The 17821-nt window shown below is 40.7% G+C and overlaps 1 protein-coding gene across 1 annotated transcript in view; it reads left to right on the forward strand.

The window, feature by feature from the left end:
* The first annotated feature begins 12840 nt into the window (after window positions 1-12840).
* Mrpl1 (mitochondrial ribosomal protein L1) overlaps window positions 12841-17821 on the forward strand; it is a 58791-nt gene continuing 53810 nt past the window's right edge. The window contains exons 1-2 of the mRNA XM_031391150.1: window positions 12841-12956; window positions 13332-13580. Of these exons, the coding sequence (XP_031247010.1) occupies window positions 13550-13580 (31 nt within the window). The 5' untranslated portion in view covers window positions 12841-12956; window positions 13332-13549. The remainder of the gene's footprint in view (window positions 12957-13331; window positions 13581-17821) is intronic.

The following is a 17821-nucleotide window of genomic DNA, read 5'->3' on the forward strand; positions in this document are numbered from 1 at the left end:
CAGCTCCATTGGTCCTTTCTCTAACTCCTTCACTGGGGACCCTGTACTCAGTTCGATGGATGGCTGAGGCCCACAGTTCTTAATGCAAGGAGCAGATGTCAACATATATTTAAGAAGTCACATCCATTTTAACAGGATCTCAAAAATAATTTGACTTCTCTCTGATATCTCTTTTGAATTAAATAAATTATTATTAGTAGCATAGGGTTTAGTGATTTTTTTCCCAACATAAATAATTCCATTTGTATATCCTATCTCTTAACTTAAATTCAATTTAGCTGTATTGACTAGGTATCTTTTGGCCAGTGACCCAGTAGGAAAATTCAAAGAATTTAACTTAACGGGGTTAGAATATTTACAGAGGTGTGGGAAAGACTAAGGATGGTAACAAAGGATGTTGAAATTAATATTGAAAATAAATACTGACCCCACATGCGGGAGCTCCAGTGACATATAAGTCACAAGATCAAGGAGAGCCGTATCACGTCACCAGAATCAGGTGAGTGCTGTGACTGTAAACAGAGTGCCCACTGAGAGCGTGGACATCTCCACAGCTAGCCAGAGGAAAGGGGCTGCTCCACAGCTAGCCAGAGGGAAGGGGCTGCTCCACGGCTAGCCAGAGGGAAGGGGCTGCTCCAAGGCTAGCCAGAAGGGAAGGGGCTGCTCCACGGCCAGCCAGAGGGAAGGGGCTGCTCCACGGCTAGCCAGAAGGGAAGGGGCTGCTCCACGGCTAGCCAGAGGGAAGGGGCTGCTCGGCAACCCGGCTTCCCTTTCTTCCTGCGCTGTATTTTCCTCTCTGGTATTCTTCTATGGCCAAGTTCATCCAGCAAGCAATTCTAAGCTGTCCCTGTAAAAGAATGTCATCCTAGGTACCACACAGAGTGACAAGGGTGAAGACTGGATGCTGTTTGGATGCAATACAAGACTCTTTGGATTTTTGTCCATGCAGCTTGGTTCCTTTGCTTTCCTTTTATGCTAGGAAATGAATCAAGGATGCCACCTGTACTAAACGTGAACTTTACTATTGAGCTGTATCTCAGCCCTACAGTGTTCCTTAAAAGGAGACATGACCAGTAATTCACTGGAATACGGAAAGAATGGGAAAGCCTGTTAGAAAAAAAAGATGAATAAAGATAATGAAGCAGAGAGATTTACAGCTGTCTATAAGGGCAGTAACATAAAACGCAAAGTGTCACGTTGGCCTATTAAATTATCCGAAAGAGGCAGCATAAATACCAAAGGAGAGTTATTCCGTGAATATAGTTTAGTCAGAGTTTACAATGAACCTGACAATATCTTCTTGTAGCCTATGAGAATTACTTAATTCTAGCCAGGTTTGGTGGCTCGGGCCTCTAATCCTAGCATTTGGGAGACTGATGGGGATTGACATAAATTGGAGGCCAGGCCAGTCTGGACTAAGTTCCAGGCTAGCCTGTACTACAGAGTGAATCCCTATCTGGAAAGGTAGAAAGCAAACATCATGCTGAAATCTCGTGCAGTGAAGGCTAGGTAAACAGTCAACAGCTGTGGGTGACTTGATACGATTTAACATGGCAGGAAAGGGTTTCACGGTTAACTCAGTTAATAATTCCTTAAGGCATGGGATACCACCTGTCATTTTAATTCCTAACCTGAAATTAAAATCTCTTCTAAGAAGATACAATGAGTCAAACTGCTTATCCCAATAGGAGGAAATTTAGGAAAAAGGAAACAGCAAATAAAGCCTGCCAAATGTCACATGACTGTAACAACTGTACCTGCTTAGGTTACCGGATGGCTAGACCCGTGCAGCTGGTGTTTTCTAAACTATTCCCCTGATTTTGCAATACTACAGTAATTAGTGACTCCATATTACACACCTTCAAAGGCTCCTTAGCTCCTGATGCCTGTACCAAGGGAGTACATGCCCTGTTCTTAAAATTGCCCCCGCATGGCATCGGTTTTTCTGTTTTTCTCCAAGGCATGCGTCTTGTTACCTCCTAAAGGGCAAGAACCAGAGTCAGAGAGATTGTTCCGTGCTGGGATTAATGGTGTGTACCACCACACCCAGCCCTGCACATAGTTGTATTGTTTCTCCTTCCTGAGTTGTTGGAAGGCATTGGGCAGAGCAGAGCACTGAGCTACACACTCAGAATCCCCGTCCCTTTTTCTGCTGGTCCTACGCCTTTTCAAATGCTCTCACTCACCTCACCAGAACCATTCAAAGACCCCTGGAAGATGCCAGGATGTCATTTGTGTGTCTATATCTGATTCTCAGGCTATTGAGTCTCAGAATGTATAAGGCTTGTATTTAGTGGTGTGCTCCTATTGTATAGACACTGATTCCTGAATCCACTGTGTGCTATTTACATGGTAAGCTATGGCAAAACTCCCTATTTATATTATCAACCATAAAAGGTATTGGGCCTTTACCTATGGCAGAGTCTTGAGAACCAAGGCCTCTTGTTTTCTCTAGTCTATTGTAGGTAATCTGCTAGTGTATTTTTGGGGAAGTGTATTTGGATGTTATTTTAAAGAGTCACATGCTTTGAACCTGTACTGGTACAAACTAAGAAGTTATATTACTTGGGCTTAAAACATTATTAAAGTTTTTTACAAAAGTTATACTCTATCTATATATCTGTCTCGGTCATGATTATTTTCATTTGGCCACTGAATATTATTTTTTTCTAAATAAATCTAGTTTTTCTGGGGGCTTAAGAATGCTGAATATTTCCTATTCCTTCCTGGTCATTTGTGTATTCCCTTGGTCCTTGCTTTGCTAGGACTTGCTCTGTCTTCCAGAAAACATAGAAAAATATCTTATCTTTAAAATTATTGTATGTGTATGGGTATCTTGCCTGCTTTTGTGTCTTTACTTAGGGGCCAAAGAGTTGGATCTCTCAGAACTAGAGTTACAGAGTGTTGTTAACTGTCATTCGAGCAGGGAGAATCAAACCCAGATCCTTTAGCAGAGCAGTTAATGCTCTTAATCACAGAGCCGTATCTCCAGCTCCTAGCAAAAGGTTATTTTATTTACACATTAAAAATAAACAGTTAGCAAGCATGCAGTCATTCAGAATAGTCACTGATGCCGGGCAGTTATGGCTTCCACCTTTAATCCCAGCATTTGGGAGGCAGAGACAGGCAGATTTCTGAGTTCGAGGCCAGCTTGGTCTACAGTGTGAGTTCCAGGACAGCCAGGGCTATACAGAGAAACCCTGCCTCGAAAAACAGCAAAAAACAAAAAACAAAAAACAAAAAAAACCAAAAAAACCCAAAAAACAACAACAAAACAGAATAGTCACTGAATTTGAGAACTGCAATGGAAAAATCATGTTACAAAAATATTACCATCTCTGTTTTCTGATGGAAAAGTCAAAGCATTGTGCAAGGGCGTGCCTTTTTAGTTGATCCTGTAAGGAAAGTTTAGCTTGAACTTCTGGTTCCTTGATTGTTGAAACTTCTGAGGCCGTTTCTTTCTTGTGATTGTTAGTTTTCATTGTCCAACTTGACCAGATTTAGAGTCACCTAGGAGACACACCTCTGAGCATTTCTTTGAGGGAGTTTCCAGAGAAAACTAAGGAGAAATGGCTCACCAAAATTGTGAGTGTTACCATTCCATGAACTGGGGTCCCAGACTAAATAAAAAACCCAGCTGAGCACTAGCACCCCCCTTTTCTACTTCCTCATTGACACCATAGACCAAACTTACTTGACTGCCATTTCTTCTGCTATAATGGACTGTGTTCCTCTGGGAGTCAAAATAAAAATCTTCCCTTACGTTGCTTCTGCTCAGGTTTGTGATCACTGCAATGAGTAAACTAATTACTAGACCTTCTTTCTCCCATTGCCTTCTACCATTCCTCAGTCTTTATTCAGTCTTTGCCATTCCTCAATTATTATGTAATAACCAGGGCGTGGTTATCAGACATTTTGTCACTGTAATAAACACCTAAGAGAACTACTTAAGGGAAGAGAGACTTGTGTTGGCTCATAGTTTCAGGAAGTCAATGTGAAGCTGGCCTCATATTTCTGGATCTAGAGAGAGAATACCATGGAGAAGCATGTGGTGAAACAGAGATGCTTATCTTTTAGCAACCAGGATACAAAAGAAGAAGACAGGGATTGGTCGGGACCAAAGAGCCTTTGAAGACTCATCCATCGCCTGTGACCTACTTCCTTGAACCATGTCCCATCTCCCACTATTTTTGATTATGCTATCAAAGCTTAAATCCATCGATGGATTAACCTATTAATTAGAGTTAATCAGAGTTCTTATGACCTAGTCACCACCCAATTATTTAACCCACAAATAGGACAGCAAGCCTTCAGCATGTAAGTCTTTTGAGGAATATTCCATACCTAAGTTATACCATGGGAAAAATGCTAACCCAGTAGCAGCAACAGAAAAATCAAAGGAATGAATAAAACAGTTGTGACAAAAATGTGAGACCACTGTGCTCAGGTGAGGCTAAAGTATTTGAACTCAATGTTCTGAGATTAATAATAATAATAATAATAATAATAATAATAATAATAATAATAATAAAAGGCAGGGTCCTGCTTTGCTTCCCATTGCCATGATAAAATACTGACCAAAACCAACTTGGGGAAGAAGTCTAGGTTCATGACAAAGGGAAGTTAGGCAGGACTCCAAAGCAGGAAGCTGGAGAAAGGAACTGAACCAGAGACCACAAAGGGAGGCTGCTTACTGGCTTAGTCCTCATGGCTTGCTCAGTGACCTTTTTCTGCCACCCATGACCACTTGACCACTGTGGGCAGACTTGGTAGCACAAGCCTATAATCCTATCACTTGGGAACCCCCAGACAGAAAGATGTAAAGTTCAAAGTCAGCCTGATGAACGTAGGAAGACTCTGTCATTAAAACAACAACAAAAATGACTAAAAACTATTTCCCAAGTTCCACTAAAAACCTCACACTAATTTCCAAAGCAGTGAAGAAAGAGATGCCTGGAGACTGGGAAGATTTTATTCACCCTCGATGCTGGAATTTGGTGAGGGACTCAACCTCAAAATGACCTAAAAGTTAAAAGGAAAAGCAAGGTCTAGACCTAGTATGGGGACAGAAAGGCAGGTTTACAAAAGAGTACTGCCACAGGGAACAAAAGGGAGGGGTGTCACATTCTTCCAGCCATTACTGTCTCCTCCCCTCCTCTGGGAGTTCTGAGCACTGAGGTAAATAGAAGAGGTCTTTTTCAGAATTGCTTTGTTGGTATTGTTATTTCTTGTTGTGTAAAGCTTCCTTTAAATGCATGTCTCCGTATTTTAGATAAATGTTTGAAACAACTTTTACTCCTTCGAGTGTTCCTCCTGTGTTTGAGATCGTTGACCTGATTAGTGTTTGCTGGTGCCTGTGACTTTACCACACTTTGCTTTGAAGATAAAAGCACAGTGTGCTCAAGCCTTGCTTGCTTCCTCCCACACACACTGATGTTATCTGGTCATTCTCTCATTTAAACATCAGCAACAAACACATTGACTCGTGGGTGTACATACGTGTAAACACCAGAGTTTTGGGGTAGCAGTGAAGTACAGGTGGAAAGTTCAAAGGTTAGATACACTGGCTCTGATGTCAGGGTCTACTCACAGCCTGTCATCCTGGGCAAGAAATTAACATCTTGGGGCTTTATTTCTTCCTCTGTAAAAGGAGATTATGCATAATGCTTTATGTATAGCACTCAGAACAGTGATCTGTGTGACATATATGTATGATATAATACATGGTAAGGATGAGCCAGGAGCCAGTCATTGTAGTTCAAGTCCTAACTTAACTAGCTAGACCAGTTACTTAACTTCTCAGTGACTCCTCCCCTCATCTGTAAAGTGAGAATAATTACAGTGCCCATCCCAGAAAGGGTGTTGTGAGGATTTAAGGAGTTAAATGATGTAACTCGCTTAGACCAGTGGCTGCAGAACAGTAAGTGTTCGGTAAGAGCCAGCTATCACAATGATTACTATTATTGGAAAGTTGTGATGGTCAATAAAGTAGGCACAGATAAATATTTGAAGTGTAGTCTGTGCTTCAAGTGAAGAGTACATTCAAGTGAAAAATACATACTTTCAATTACTTAATATAAAAAAGAATGCAAAATGTCATAATTTTTATGTTGAATATATATTATACTTATGGGCATATTTGATTAAGTTATTAAATTCAATTTTCTTTTTTTTAACATGTATTTATGTGCATGGGTATACACACACACACACATGCATGCCATGGTAAAGCCATAGTGTGGACATGCCATGGTCCCTGTAGCCATGATGTGTGTTACCATGGTCCACAAGAGGATGTCAGAGAACAACTTCCAGGAGTCAGTTCTCTCCTTCCGTGATTGGGTTTCAGGGATTAAACTCGGGCTATCAAACTTGGCAGCAAGTTCTTTTACCCACTAAGCCACCCAACTGGCTGCATATTTCTCTTTACTCTTTAAATGTAATTACTAGAAAACTTAAACATATATGACACGTATTATATTTGTGTTAGTAGTGCTATTTTATTTTATTTCTTTAAGATTTTATGTATTTATTTTATATATATGGTGAGTACACTGTAGCTGTCTTCAGATGCACCAGAAGAGGGCATTGGATCCCATTACAGATGGTTGTGAGCCACCATGTGGTTGCTGGGAATTGAACTCAGGACCTTCGGAAGAACAGTCAGTGTTCTTAATCACTGAGCCATCTCTCCAGCCCCAGTAGTGCTATTTTAGAATATGGAAATAGGAAAGCAAAAAAGTTCATCAAAAAGCTTCCATTCAGTTTAATTCAAAATTCAAGATATCTGTGGTAACTTCTCATCATAAATGAAGAAATGCTGACGAAAAACAAGATAATTACAAAGTGGTGAGTGAAGCTGTTAGAACTGCAGCCTAGGTTAATGCAGCAAAATTCCCTGAATCAGTATTATTGCCTTGGGGTGTTTTGTTCAGTTTGTGACAGGCAGACTGGAGTCCTTGGTAAGACCCTAGGAAAGTGAGAGTTTCCTGCTGCCCCCTACAGGAAGGAGAAACTGGATAACTAGGGTTAGGAGCGCATCAGGCAAGTGAAGGGCAGATTTAAAAGAGGGTACACAGATGTCCTCGTGTTCCAGAAAGTTCCCCAGGTGGAAATGGAACTGACCAAAAACATTCTAACAGGTTTAAGCTTTGGAGGGATTTCAGATTTAGTGTATGCAAGAGCCTTCTAACAATTAAAATTGACTACAAATGTGACGAACTACATCTTAGAATTCTTAACTTTCTCACCAGAATTCATCTGAGCTTTACAGTGAATGAAGTAGCTGGAAGACAGCCGAAGCTTTTCAAATTCTGAGATGGAGGGGTTAGGTTTTGTTACTAATTCTGGAGTAGAGCAGTCAATTCACACATTTTACTAGAACAACGAGATTCCTACAGAGGTGTGTGTGTGTGTGTGTGTGTGTGTGTGTGTGTGTGAGTGTGTGAATGTGCTCCACCCCGTTCCTCCTTTTTTCTTTTCTTTTTTTCTTTCTTCACTTCCTTCCTGCCTTCCTTTCCTTTCATTTCTTTTTCTTTTTTTAATTAAGTGAAAGGTTAGGGTAGCTTTACTCCATAGCTCAGGCTGGCCGGGAATTCCCTGCCTAGCCCGACTGGCCTTCAAGCAGCACTCCTTGCCTTGCCCCCACCACCCAAGTGCCAGGGTTGCAGGCATGTGCCTTCGTACCCCGCAGACTCCTACAGGTTTTCTATTTTCTTATTTTTAGAAAACATAAAAATTCACAGGTACAATTTTGAGGGGATAAAGAGTTATTGTAGAAGCACACAGGGTAGACAAAGGATTTCACAAGAATGGAGTGGAAGAACAGGGATGCATCTCGACAGGCACTGTAATAGGAGCTGAGGCAGCTGTGGTAATCTTCCAGTCTGAGGCCGCTCTGCTTTTCTTCACCATTCCCACACCATCTCTATTCTTGCAAGTGAATGATTCATGTAACTCTGTCGCTTCTAGTCCCTGGCAGGTTCCATTTGCTTTTCAAGGTTTCCCTTGCTCTGAATCTCCCTTGTGGCTTTCCCAGCTTAAGTCCACCCACCTAAACATTTCAGTCTCTCTCTCTCAGTCTCAGCGTCAAGAGAGGAGTGATTGGTTCAGGACTTTCTTCCCTGATGTTTGTTTTCTTCAAGTCAAATTATGATCAGGCATGAATAGACATTCCTTGTGTCAAATGGTACCTTAATTTGTATTCGTTTCGTATAAAGAATGTTGGAGGCTGTGTGACTTATAAAAAATAGGGCTTCATCTGACTTGGTTCTGAAGAAGCCTTGGAAGTTCCAGAACATGGAAATGGCATCTGCTTGGCTTCTGATGAGGGCTTTGTGTCCATAAACCAAGTGGAACCCTGAAGAAAAGAAAAAGGGAAGATCAGGCACATGTAAGAGACAGAAGGGCTAACCTCCTGACACACTTAACCCTCCCCAGAAGGAAAACTTCAACCCACTGAGAGGGCTCTACTCTCTTGAATATCCAAACACCCCCACTAGGCCCTACCTTCCAGCACTCTGTCATTGAAGAATTAAGCCTCAACATGAATTAAAACAAGTTTCAAATAACTGGGCCTGAAAGTTTTATCTAAGTGAGAGAGGAAGTTTAGACCAGAAGCAGATGTAGGTGGGTGGGACAGGAAGGTTTCTCTCTCCACTGAAGATGGGAGCCATGAGGTACAGACTCAGAGATGCAGGAATCTACTTAAGCTTATTCCTTATTAGGAGAGAGAGTCTATGCAAAACAGTATGGTTTAGAATTAATGATAGTGATGTAGATTTTGTCCCAGCACTTGGGAGGCTGTGGAGGGGACACTTCTGCAAGATAGATGTCAGTCTGGGTGATGTAATGAGTTTCAGGCTAGCCTGATGTGCAGTGTGAAACCCTTTCTCAAAAACACAAAGACAAACAAGCAAATAAACCCAAAGAAATCCCAATGTTGTTGTTTAATGTAATCTGGGACCTTTGTACTTAAAGTACAGCCCATGGACTAGTCACATTGTTGGATCCCAGAAATCGGCCTCCCTGATCTTGTTCAAGATTTATCAAATCACAACCTACGTTTTAATCAGATTTCCTGGTGACTAGTACTCATACATTTTGAGAAGTGGGGGCCAAGAAAGACTTGGTTTGGTTTAGAGGTCTTTAAAAGCTTTTTTACTAGGAAACTTCCAAGAGCACAGTATAGCCAGATGAGAACCAAGTCATAAATTATCAAGGGTTTGTTGATCAGCTTGGCTTTAAGATTAACAGCTTGAAACTAATTATTGTGGGAGAAGTTACAGCATGGAAATGTGCAAGTATTACAAATTCATTTCCTTTGTACTGTTGAACCAGTTGTTAAGCTTTCCTTGGCACACCACTGCACAGTTCTGAATCCCCTAGCTCAATCTGTAATTAAGCTAGACTCCCAGAGAAACAGAGAAGCTCCTGCCTTTGAGAGGCAAGGTACTATGAATTCTACTATGCCACTCATGGAACTTCCAACTTTCTGAGATGCTATTATTCTGGGTTAAATGTTAGCCAGGACCTGATTCTGCAATGGCCATCACGTGGGAAGGGAACTTGAGTGTCAGGAATACTTAAAGTCAAGGTTGGCAGATAAGCATTGGAAACTATGTCTACTGGCAACAGAGTTTTGACGCTGAAACATAGAATTGTCTGTGTGAAGTTAGAGAAGATAACTTGTAGATCACTTTTCCATGGGAGGATTTTATATTTTTATACAGAATAACCACTCCTCTCCAAGTTAATGTTAAATGTGTGCAAATGTTTCTTACTTGGGGAGTTTTTGTATGTGTGGTCCCTAAGTCATTATATTATTCTCACCTCAGAATCTATTATAAATGAAAATGCTCAGGTTTTTATTCCAGACCTAATGGGTCAGAGGGTCATGGGATGGAGAGTGGCCAGTCTGAGTTTGATGAGGCTTTCTTCGTAACTCTTACACATGAACGAAAGAGAAAGAATTAGATTTTCTTATTTTTGTAAGATGAAAGAATCTTTTTTCTTTCAACTCTAACCTCAAACAGGAAGTAGCTTTTCTTCAAGTACAAATTTCCCGATGAACTGGGAAATGCTTGAAGAAGTCTGAGGACTTAGATCAAAACAACTGCAGGCTTAAACACATATTCAAATATTTTTTCCCCAGGGAAACTAGCCAAGTAGGGAGGCTACTGGCATTTTGCCATGACTCCTGGAGTGGCTAAGCCTTCCTAGAAACCAACTGGCAAACTTTGCATTTTAAGATGAACTACATAGACAAGCGACTTTGAATATATTAATAAAGCACTATCCTAGCATGTGTGGGAACAAGGATATTATGCATGATTTTAATAAGCGGATGCTCCATTTTGTCATTCTGACTAAGAATTTTATCTGACTCTTTAATAACAACATTTAGTATTCATTCAGGGTTGACTCTGTGACAGACACTATAGTACAGTTCTCTGAAAATTATCTTATCATTAGCCCCATGTCACTAATAAGGGATCCCAGCCCAGAGGGTTACAGTGCTCCACATTGCACACACACGGGTGGTGAATACTGGAATTCAAAGGCAAGAAGTTTGACTCCAGAATATTCCCCCTTTAACCAAAATAGCTTTCTTCAGCAAGGAGAAATCCTTATGTATAAAATATTCAAAGATTTGGTAGTTATCTTTTCCTTACTGTGACCGAAATAACTGGCAGGAATGTCTTAAAACAAGAAGGATTTAGTTTGACTTCCAGTTTCACAGGATTTGGCCCATCATAGCTGGGAACACATAGCAGAGTTGCTTGTGCCATGACCAAAAGCAAGCAGAAAGAAGCCAGCACCCAGCTGCCAGCTGCCTTCCTCTCGACTTGCCTTTGTTCTGTCACAGCCCACAGTGCTACCCACATTCAGGATGGGTTTTCCCTATCAATTAATTCTCTCTAGAAATATCCTCACAGAAATACCCAGAGGTGTGCCTCAGTCTCCTATATAATTCTAAATTCAGTCAAGATGGTAATGAAGTCATTATCATTATAATGGAGTGCCCATTTCAGAGTATGCTTTTTAATTGTTATAGCTTTTATAAAGTCTTAAGCTATATGAATTCTATGTATCTATCTATGTATCTATCTACTATCTATCTGTCTATCTATCTACCTACCTATCTATCTAACTAACTATCTATCTATCTATCTATCTATCTATCTATCTATCTATCTGCAAATGTCTGAACTTTGGATCTTACTTGATTAATGCCATCAGATTCTGGTGACCAAAGAAGACAATAAGCCCGGCGGTGGTGGCGCATACCTTTAATCCCAGCACTTGGGAGGCAGAGACAGGTGGATTTCTGAGTTTGAGGCCAGCCTGGTCTACAGAGTAAGTTCCAGGACAGCCAGGACTATACAGAGAAACCCTATCTCGAAAAACCAAAAAAAAAAAAAAAAAAAAAAAAAAAAAAAAAAAAAAAAAAAAAAAAAAAAAAAAAAAAGACAATCAGGCACATTGAACTTATACAGAACATTGTTTTAATAATGATACTGTTGTAAGCTTATTACATATTGTGAGTTCTGACTGGATGGTTGTGTTCTCATGTTATAGGCATTTTTAGGTGAGGGCCAACTGACTCCAGCTGTGGAGATGAGATGAATCTACGAGTCAGCAATAGGTGAACTTGCATATATCCTTAGACTGAATTATCTTTAAGTATCCTGAGGTAACTGCCAGTTTTCCTGTTCTCCCTTATCTATGCCTACAAGTACAGCACTTGATACATAGTAGTTGCTTACCTATGTGTGAAAAGAACATAGAAGGAAAAGAAGGCAAGCAGGAACAAAGTTATACAAGTAGACTCAAGTTCTAAGTTTTTCTTTTTATTTACTTTTTAACAGTCACAGCGCTTTTGAAGCAAGTGCTTACATGTTAACAAGAACAGTCAGTAAGTAACAATCTTATTCATTTAGATGGCTACTAGGTATAAATATAAAATAAAGCTTCCGGAGAATTCCAGCTTTAATCCAGTTCATCATCTGTGGGTAACTTCAGGAAACCAAGTAAAATTTTGCAGGCTTGAAATTCTTATCAAGTCATTAATTCATGTAGGCATAGATTCATTTTTTTTTCAATAAACACTTACTGCAGACCTTCCTTCAGGCCGGATGCTGTGTGTGTAGTAAGTGCTGGGGTGACAAAAATGAACACAAAGAGCTCAAAGAGGTGGGGAGATACATTGTGATGGCTGCACAGCTCTGAGGCCTCTAAAATCCACTAAATTCTACACTAGGTTGGTAAATTGTATTATATAGAAAAATAGGTCTCAGAATTGTTTCAAATAAAAAAGTACCACTTCTGTTTATTCTATAAAACCAGGAAGAAGTGGCCATAACTTAGTCCTGGAAGTATGAAAGGAGACTGCCAACAAAGTCTGAATTTCAATCTTAAGGAAAAAACAATACTGTTAATGTGATACATGATAATTCGAGCAGAAGCCAGAGAGGCAAAATGTCACAGAGGTGAGAATTGTGTGACTTTTCCTCCCCTTCTTCCCTCCCTCTCTCCTGTTGTGTGTGTGTGTGTGTGTGTGTGTGTGTGTGTATACTTACATGTGTGTTAGGAAGGTTTTTGGTTGAGGAGGTAAGCAGAAGCCTCTAAGTGAGCTTTTGGAAATGGCCAGTTACTGGAGGGGTTTATTCTTATGAATTAGTTTAATTCGTGACCAGACTTGGTTTAGAGAAACTACACGGGCAGCTGTGCCAAAACGGATGTTTTTTAGGTGGGTAGGGAGGGTCAGAATAAACCTGTGCATGGGTCGGTGATTGGCTACGTAGAACAAAAACAAACAGACAGATAAAACACCAAGAACCAAAACAAAACCGTAGACGTGTTTCCAAAACGCCAAGCAGTGTACTGCTCTTAGGTCCTAACAGCACAGCCTGCCAGCAGCCGGAAACCAAAAAGCAGACCGATGAAAGATTAAGGTTTGCCTCAAAGGGGGTAGGAAGGGGGTGGGTGAGCAGGAGCTCCTGGCCCGCCTTGGGTGGTGGCCAAGTTTGACGGATTGTTTTCTCTTTGCAATCAAGAAGACTGAACTCAGGCGCGCACACGCTAGCTCGGCGCAGGATCGCCTAGCAATGTTCATTTAAATTAAAAAAAAAAAAATCTAATCTTGACAAGGCTGAGAATGTAGCGAAGGAAGCTGGGGACACTCCAGGTTTTTCAAGACTTTAGGCAGAGAACTAGGCTCCCGCTATTTAAATGATCGTTCTGAGTACGTCTGCAGGGTCAAATATTAAAAATAAGAAAGAATGAATAATTATAGCGTTTTTTAACAAAGCCCTTTTCCCCCCCTGAAGGTTGATAAGCCTTTGAACCGGAACCACGAAAGGTATCCCAGGCGGGGAGCGGACAGGAACCGCGCCACGAGGGCACTTAAGCCTGTTCGTCCCCGCCCTGCTCCTCTGCTCCTACCAACACCTTCCCCCTTTGCCAGCTTCCGAGCGGAACCTTTTTCACATTTCTGTGCAGTTGAAACCCGGGATCAATTTCGTCAGCACAATCCGGAACAGTCAACATGGCGGCGGCCATAAGGTGCCTCCGTAGAGGTAAGACAAACAGGGCCCTTTTCGTGGAAAGTAAGTCTAGAGCCGATTCTCTTGTTGCAGCAGAGTGCATGCCACAATCTCGTAAGCACCGGTCAGCTCTAGGTACTCGAAATGCTTCTATGTTCTTCTGGGCTCCACATTGCTTAAAAGCGACCTTTAACGCAAGGTTTTTCTCTTGGAACAGGACATTCTGACGATGAAATGGGAGGGAAAATACATTGGTAGTCCTTTCAGTCAGGGGTGAGGAATACAAACCAGGATTCTGTTCTGTGTGTGGCATAGCGGGTGTGTTCAGTTTGATAAGTGAGTCCTGAAGGGAAAGGTGGTATTTGAAGTGGTTTCCATCTGTAAACATCTGAACCTTGGAGTATTTATTCTTGCTTTGTGAATAAAGGCGATTCCAATTCATAAATTTACAGAGGCTATCAGGTTTATCATTTGGAGACTAATTCTGTAGTATTTCAGTAATAAGTCAAGTCCGATTGGTTAGTATGACAGCCCCTTTAGTACTATGCCTTTTTTTTTTTTTTTAAGATTTATTTATATGAGTACACAATAGCTGTCTTCAGAAGTGTGTGCATCAGATACCATTACAGAAGGTTGTGAGCCACCATGTTGTTGCTGGGACTTGAACTCAGGACTTCTGGATGGTGCTCTGGGCCATCTCTCCAGCCTGTCTTTTTATTTTTTAAGGGCAATGATTATAAATATCATTATCCAATTAAAATCAGGTCTTTAAATGTACAAAACAGCCTGCACCACTCTATTTTAAGAGGAAGAAACCAATCTCATTTGGCACGTGGCTAAATTTATGTATTACAAGGCAGGGAAGAACTGAAGGTTGTGATTTATTTTGTGGTGTTGGATATGGAATCTTGAACATTAACCATGCTAGGTAAATCTCTGCCAGTGAGCTACACACCTTAGGAGCTCTCCACTCTTCCTAACAAATGCTACATCCATTTTCTCTTTAAACTTTTCTCAGGAAAGTTAAGTGTCAAGGTCAGCTTCTTTATTTAGGGTCGTTCTTCAAAAGTTAGGGGTGACAAGAGACCACACACTAGGAAATAAGCAAACCAGAGTATGTTATACTGGAAAGAAATTGAGGGAATTACCTTCATATGTGATAGGAATCACATTAGACAAAATTGAAGCAGCCAAGATGAGGGCTGAAGATTTTAAATTTTCATCCCTTTTCCTTCTCTTAGCTTTCAGAATACATGCTAATGTTCTCATTATTCCTCCTGTTCCTGCTCATATGAACTAGTCGGCTTGTCTTCTCTACCGTCTGTTTCCTTGTAGTCTCCTAGTATTTCCCCTTTTCATTCTCATTTCTTCTTTATCCAACATCAATTTTTTGGGGTGTGTGAATTCATTCCTTTAGTGGGCTCATTTGTGTTACTTTGATATTTAATGGCTAGCAAACACTCATTTGCAGCTGGTATTTCTTTCCTGAAGTTCAGTCTTATACTCATTTGCGAATTCTAGAGCTGTAAGTGTATAGAACTTACAGGTATTTCACACATGGTTAAAACCAAGCTTATAATCACAGGCTGCAGTTTTCTCCACCTCATTTGATAATGACCCCCTCTTCTGACCTCTAAGGCCAGAATACCCATACACATAAAATAAAAACTTAATGAATTAAAAAATTTAAAAAAGACCTTTGCTGATTGTGGTGGCACATGTTTCTAATTCCAGCACTTGGGAGGCAAAGTCAGAAGGATTGATGCAAGTTTGATGTTAGCCTGGACTCATAACCCATGCAGGACTATAGTCTGAAACCCTATTACTTGGCTTTAAATAAGTAGAGAAATAGTTACAAAATAGCTTAATCATATTACTCCTATGCTCAGAACTTTGAAAAGCCCCCCTACCCCAATCACGTCCTGACAATGGCAATCTAACTGCACTGTCCATTTTGTGTACTCATGTCTGAGCACTTCAGACATGACTAAATACGAATTCAGAGTGTCATATAGACTATAAGATCCTTTTCGTGTGTATGTGTACTTGGTATATGTGTTCACGTGTGTGAGTGTATATGTGTGTGTGCACATGGAGGCCAGAGATTGATGTTGGGTCTCTTCTGCCAACCACTATCCAGCCTGTTTCCAGAGGCAGTTTGTCACTGGACTTGGAGCTTGCAGATTCCCACTGTATCCAGAGAGGTCCCTGGAGGTGGGAGGTGTTGCACTGTGCTTGCCTAGCTTTTGTGTGGCTGCCAGGAATCTGAATTTCATCCCTCATGCTTGCATGGCAAGAGCTCTGTCACCTTTCATATGAAATGGATCTTTACTTTTAAGACGAAAACAACTTTCCCTCTTCCCCTGCAGTCCTTCTCCTTCCTCTACTCATTGTTCATGCCTCCCCACTAACCAGGAACGTAAGCCCAGTAACCTAGAGCTTTCTTATTCCGCTGTTTGTAAAACAATGGTACCTAGATTATCCAGTTTATAAACTGTATCTCCACAATAAAATCAGATACTGCTTTCTTGATTAAGTTTAGTTAAAAAAAAAAAAAACAACTTGAGACAGGGTCAGGTTCCCACGTGTTGAGACATAGGCCAGCATGCCCAATATTAAAAGCATTGCCAGGGCTGGTGAGATGGCTCAGTGGGGAAGAGCACCGACTGCTCTTCGGAAGGTCATGAGTTCAAATCCTAGCAACCACATGGTGGCTCACAACCACCCATAATGAGATCTGATGCCCTCTTCTGGTGCGTCTGAAGACAGCTATAGTGTACTTACATATAATAAATAAATCTTTAAAAAAAAAAAAAAAGCATTGCCAGTTGCATTGAACAACATAATTTAGTGCTTTGTTTGTTTCACATGCTAGTGTTACCGTTATGTGGTTGCAGACTATAATAGGTCTGCTGAGCCCTCTTTAAGAAGTGCTGATATGGATTCTATACTGTGTTTTAAATTGACATTTCCCTGCTTATTAATGAGGTAATACTACTCAGTAGACAGCTTTCACACCATTGGTATTTCCTTTCCAGTTTGAAGCCTTTTTATCCCTTTTGTTTACTTTTCAATTGTGTTCTTTCACACTCAAGATATGACTCTTTAGTCAACTGAACACGTTACAAATATACTCTACTCACTTTATGTTCATCTTTTCACTGTATGTTCATGTGGGAAGTTATGTGTGCACATGTATGCACATACATGTAGTGTATTATTTCTCATGAGTTATCCATCTTAGTTTTTTGAAACAGGGTCTCACACTAGGACCTGGAGTGTGTTGATTAATCTAGACTGGTTGGCCAGTGAGTCACAGTGACTGGCCTTCTGTTTTTGGAATTATCAGGAAGAGTCACTGTGCTCAGTGTTTTCATGTGCTGGGGTGAATGCAGGTCCCCATGCTTGCGTGGTAAGCACTTTGCTGATAATGAGCCATCTCCACAGCCTCAATTCTTAAGTTTTTTTTTTTTTTTTTTTCCAAGACAGGGTTTCTCTGTGTAACCCTGGCTGTCCTGGAACTCACTCTGTAGACCAGGCTGGCCTCAAATTCAGAAATCCACCTGCCTCTGCTTCCCAAGTGCTGGAATTAAAGGCATGCGCCATCACTGCCTGGCTTCAATTCTTAATTTTTGAAAAGTATATTTGATAAGCAGAAGTTTTTAACACTTAGTAAACCATCTTTTATTTAGTGTTTTTGGGTCTTGTTTGTGAAACTGTCCTCCCCTAAAGGATATAATGACATTTTCTTTTATCCTGGAAGGCTTTTAAATATTACCAGTCACCTGTGAGTGGGCTTTTTTACCCCTCCGTGGTGGGAACTTTGGATGATTTTATTGTCAAGCCATTTTTTGTTTTACTAATCTGTCTTTCTGTATCTGTGCCTATTTAGTACTAATGTAAAGAACTATCATAAATTTATAATGCATTTTTTAAAAATGTTAAATTTTTGTTTCTAGACAGAGTTTCTCCCCATAATTGCCCTAGCTGTCCTGGAACTTGCTCTGTATATCAGGCTGATCTTGAACTTACAGAGATCTGCCTGTCTCTGCCTCCCAAGTGCTGGGGCTAAAGGCATGCACTACCATGACTAGCTTAAATGAAATTTTATTTAGCATGCAAAGAAATGGGTTTCATTGAGACATTTCCATGAATGCACAGTTATAATTTGCTGGCTCTTTTTATCCTCTACACTACCTTTTCCCCCCCTGCCCCTTCTAATTACAAGTCTTGAGCTGGGAGGGCAAATTTCTCACTTTTTCTGCTTTTAGAAG

This window comes from Mastomys coucha, unplaced genomic scaffold (assembly GCF_008632895.1).
Source record: "Mastomys coucha isolate ucsf_1 unplaced genomic scaffold, UCSF_Mcou_1 pScaffold22, whole genome shotgun sequence".
Classification (NCBI taxonomy): Eukaryota; Metazoa; Chordata; class Mammalia; order Rodentia; family Muridae; genus Mastomys; species Mastomys coucha.